The 5,000-nt window shown below is 41.0% G+C and overlaps 1 protein-coding gene across 2 annotated transcripts in view; it reads right to left on the reverse strand.

Annotated features, from left to right (window-relative positions):
- Nucleotides 1–5,000, reverse strand: part of LOC306714668 (disks large homolog 4-like) — a gene marked incomplete at both ends in the record, with an annotated part of 28,559 nt that overhangs the window by 8,081 nt on the left and 15,478 nt on the right. For both annotated transcript variants that reach the window (XM_079184749.1, XM_079184750.1), the window contains one exon: nt 2,043–2,093. In XM_079184749.1, the coding sequence (XP_079040875.1) occupies nt 2,043–2,093 (51 nt within the window). The remainder of the gene's footprint in view (nt 1–2,042; nt 2,094–5,000) is intronic.

The raw sequence follows: 5,000 nt of genomic DNA on the forward strand, positions 1-5,000 counted from the left end.
AACACATTAACACATTAACACATTAACACATTAATACACACATTAATACACACATTAACGCACACATTAATACACACATTAACACATTAATACACACATTAACACATTAATACACACATTAATACACACATTAACACACACATTAACACACACATTAATACACACATTAACACATTAACACACACATTAATACACACATTAACACATTAATACACACATTAACACATTAATACACACATTAATACACACATTAATACACACATTAACACATTAACACATTAATACACACATTAATACACACATTAATACACACATTAACGCACACATTAACACATTAATACACACATTAACACATTAATACACACATTAATACACACATTAACACACACATTAACACACACATTAATACACACATTAATACACACATTAATACACACATTAACACACACATTAATACACACATTAACACACACATTAATACACACATTAACACATTAATACACACATTAATACACACATTAATTCATTAACACATTAATACAACCACATTGACCGCTACGAAGTCGTCTCACAGTAAGAGGCTTGTGTCTGGGCAGAGTTAGGTCATAGTTCATTACCTTGATTTGTTTAGTTTAATTTACTGTATTGTTATAACGTGTTGTTGTGTGTTTACGGCCGAGTTCCGTTAACTAGTGTTGTGTTCCATCCTGCTGTAATGGTGTTGTGTTAGATCATCACCGTGAGTGAGGCTGGTTAGCGTGACTATCGCGGCCGAATCTGAGTTCACCAGTCGGGTTTCTCTTCTTTCACTACCCCCCAACACACACACACACACACACACACACACACACACACTCTCACCACAGATTGTTGATATTAGATAGCGTGCTCATAATTGTATAGTAGTTGTTATTATTTAATTATTTCGATTATCATTATTAGAAGTTAATGGACTCTGTTATGCAGCTGTCTGTGATTACTTTGTGTGTGTGTATTGTGATAACAGCTGATATCAAATCTTCACTGTTCACTCTGAATGTGTAACAGGACTTTGACTATTAACATTGTGAGTGAATATTAATTATGAGACTTAGTTTATAGTTTGGTTATTGGTCCCTGTTCTCAGCTTGGTGCCCCGTTATTATTAATAATCATTAATATTTTTATTGACATTAATAATTCTATTGATGTATTTAATGTTGGATCTCAGTCATGTGACACACGAGATTAAAGTTCAGGTCTGATTCCTAAAATAACCGACGTGAGTTAAAATAAGCTGCTGATTATTTCTGGAGCTTTGAAACAGTTTCTAAAAACAGCTCACACACACATAACACACACACACACACATAACACACACACACACACATAACACACACACACATAACACACACACACACACACATAACACACACACACACACACATAACACACACACACACACATAACACACTAACACACACACATATTACACACTGTAACACACACACATAACACACTAACACACACACATAACACACTAACACACACACATAATACACTAACACACACTCATATTACACACTGTAACACACACACACACGTGTATCAGGATCCGTTTGTTTTCATTGATTCTCAGAGACAGAAGGTTTCCTGCTGCTGAACCGAGAGGACATTTAGTCCTTAGTGTGTATTAACGTGTGTGTATGTGTGTTACAGTGTGTGGTATGTGTGTATAGTGGGTCACAGGGTGTAGTGTGTGTGTACTATGTGTGTGCGTATTGTATTTGTGTGTACTATGTACGTATATTGTATGTGTAGAGTGTGTTACAGTGTGAGTGTTTTGTGTGTTAGTGTGTGCTATGTGTGTATAGTATGTGTCTAGTGTACAGTGTGTGTATAGTGTGTAATATGTGTCTGTGTGTATAGTGTGTACTGTGTATGTTTAGTGTACAGTGTGTGTGTACAGTGTATAGTGTGTGTTGTGTGTGCGTTGTGTGTGTTGTGTATAGTGTGTGTACTTTGTGTGTTTAGTGTACGGTGTGTGTTGCGTTGTGTCTCACCCTCTCCAGAGTGATCTCTTCATACTCCAGCTCTCCTTCTGATCCGTTCATCTGTAAAAACAGAACAAGATTTAAATCACATGCAGCATCTCTCTCTGTCTCCACGGCAACACCATGGTAACTGCTGTCGAGCCCTCAGGGGGCCGGTTACCAGGCAACTGTAACTGTAGCTATAGCGACCACCTCTCCCTCCACCACATGATTATTACATCACTTCCTGCAGAGACATCAGGTCGGTTCCAGAAGATTTTATTGATCATCAATCAACAGAAATCTCTCGTTACATTGTTACTTTAAGGTGCTACAGCCGAGTGTTACTACAGCCGAGTGTTACTAGAGTGTATTGTTACTACAGCCGAGTGTTACTACAGCCGAGTGTTACTACAGCCCGGTGTTACGACAGCCGGGTGTTACAACAGCCGAGTGTTACTACAGCCCGGTGTTACTACAGCCGAGTGTTACTACAGCAGAGTGTTACTACAGCCCAATGTTACTACAGTGTTACTACAGCCGAGTGTTACTAGAGTCGAGTGTTACTACAGCCCGGTGTTACGACAGCCGGGTGTTACAACAGCCGAGTGTTTCTACAGCCAGGTGTTACTACAGTGTTACTACAGCCGAGTGTTACTAGAGTCAATTGTGACTAGAGTCGAGTGTTACTACAGCCCGGTGTTACTACAGCCGAGTGTTACTAGAGTAAATTGTTACTAGAGTCGAGTGTTACTACAGCCCGGTGTTACTACAGCAGAGTGTTACAACAGCCGAGTGTTACTACAGCCGAGTGTTACTAGAGTCGAGTGTTACTAGAGTCGAGTGTTACTACAGCCCGGTGTTACTACAGCCGAGTGTTACTACAGCAGAGTGTTACTACAGCCGAGTGTTACTAGAGTCGAGTGTTACTACAGCCGAGTGTTACTAGAGTCGAGTCTTACTAGAGTCGAGTGTTACTACAGCCCGGTGTTACTACAGCAGAGTGTTACTACAGCCGAGTGTTACTACAGCCGAGTGTTACTACAGCCGAGTGTTACTACAGCAGAGTGTTACTACAGCAGAGTGTTACTAGAGTCGAGTGTTACTACAGCCGAGTGTTACTACAGCCGAGTGTTACTAGAGCCGAGTGTTACTAGAGTCGAGTGTTACTACAGCCCGGTGTTACTACAGCCGAGTGTTACTACAGCAGAGTGTTACTACAGCCGAGTGTTACTAGAGTCGAGTGTTACTACAGCCGAGTGTTACAACAGCCGAGTGTTACTACAGCCGAGTGTTACTAGAGTCGAGTGTTACTAGAGTCGAGTGTTACTACAGCCCGGTGTTACTACAGCCGAGTGTTACTACAGCAGAGTGTTACTACAGCCGAGTGTTACTAGAGTCGAGTGTTACTACAGCCGAGTGTTACTACAGCAGAGTGTTACTACAGCAGAGTGTTACTACAGCCGAGTGTTACTACAGCCGAGTGTTACTAGAGTCGAGTGTTACTACGGCAGAGTGTTACTAGAGTCGAGTGTTACTACAGCCGAGTGTTACTACAGCCCAGTCTTACTACAGCCGAGTGTTTCTCTCTCTCTCTCTCTCTCTCGCTCTCTCTCAAATATTCTGTCTGTCTTTCTCTCGGTCTCTCTGTCCTTCAGGGCTGCACAGCTGTCATCACTGTGTTTGTCTCTGGAGGAGCTTCAGTTATATAACAGAGAGAAAGAGGCAGTTACAGTTCACTGTGAATTAATTAAACCTCTTCACTTCCCAGGACAGCTCTCTCTCTCTCTCTCTCTCTCTCTCTCTCTCTCTATCTCAATCTCTCTCTCTCTATATATATATATATATATGTCTCTCTATCTATCTATCTATCTATCTATCTATCTATCTATGTCTCCATTAAAACCTCTCCACGTTTATCAATCTCTGTGGGAAACAGTCCAGGTAGGATTCTGAGTCCAGTACAGACCTGAACCATGAGATACAATTCTCTACCAATAGATAGGAGTCTGGACCACGAGATACAAGTCTCTACCAATAGATAGGAGTCTGGACCACGAGATACAAGTCTCTACCAATAGATAGGAGTCTGGACCACGAGATAGGAGTCTGGACCACCGCTTATCAAAATAAATGCTTACAATTTCGTAACTTATCAAGTCAATACTAATAGTCTGTTAGTTTACCAAAACCAATGCTTACATTCCAGTAGTTTACCAAAGTCAATATTAATTGTCTGGTAGCTTACCTAAATCGTTGCTAACAATCTAGTAGCTGATCAAAATCAATGGTATAAGTTTAGAAGCTTATCAAAATCAATGCTAATAGTCTGTTAGCTAACCAAAATCAATTTTAATAGTCTAGTAGCTTATTCAAAATGTCAGTATTTTAGCTAACTGAAGCTAACTAACTAACTAACTTGTAGCTAACAAAAGTGGAAGATAAACATCTACAGCTACCTTGAGCCGAAGCTAACAGTGTACGGGCTAATTAAAGTAAAATAAATGTATACGCAGTGTAGCTGCTAACTTTAGCTAAAGCTAACAGTCACAATGCTAAGTAGAGTTAGCCAGGTTCAGGAACAGAACCTACAACGTGAACATAATGAGTCACGGTCGGTCCAATCAGAGCAGAAACAACATTATTGGTTGGACTACAGGCCCCTCCCCCTCCACCCCTGGTCCAATCAGTAATCAGATCTATTGATCGATAATGAAAGAGGTCCTACCATCATCCTCTGCCTGTGTCTCTTTGCTCGTCTCACGTTGTTGATGAATCGTCTTCCCATCTTCTTAGCGTACCACACCGACACAAACATCACTCCCTGTCTCTCTCTCTCTCTGCCTGTCTCTCTCTCTCTCTGTTACATAAAGACTGATGGAGTGACGGATGAATAATTAACAAGCCAACAGAAAAGAGAGAGAGAGGGGGGGGGTGGGGGGGGGTGGAGGAGAAGAACCTCGTTAGGTGTCGTCTCCTGGACCCGTT

The sequence above is a fragment of the Pholis gunnellus genome (genome assembly GCF_910591455.1).
Source record: "Pholis gunnellus genome assembly, chromosome: 23".
Taxonomy (NCBI): Eukaryota; Metazoa; Chordata; class Actinopteri; order Perciformes; family Pholidae; genus Pholis; species Pholis gunnellus.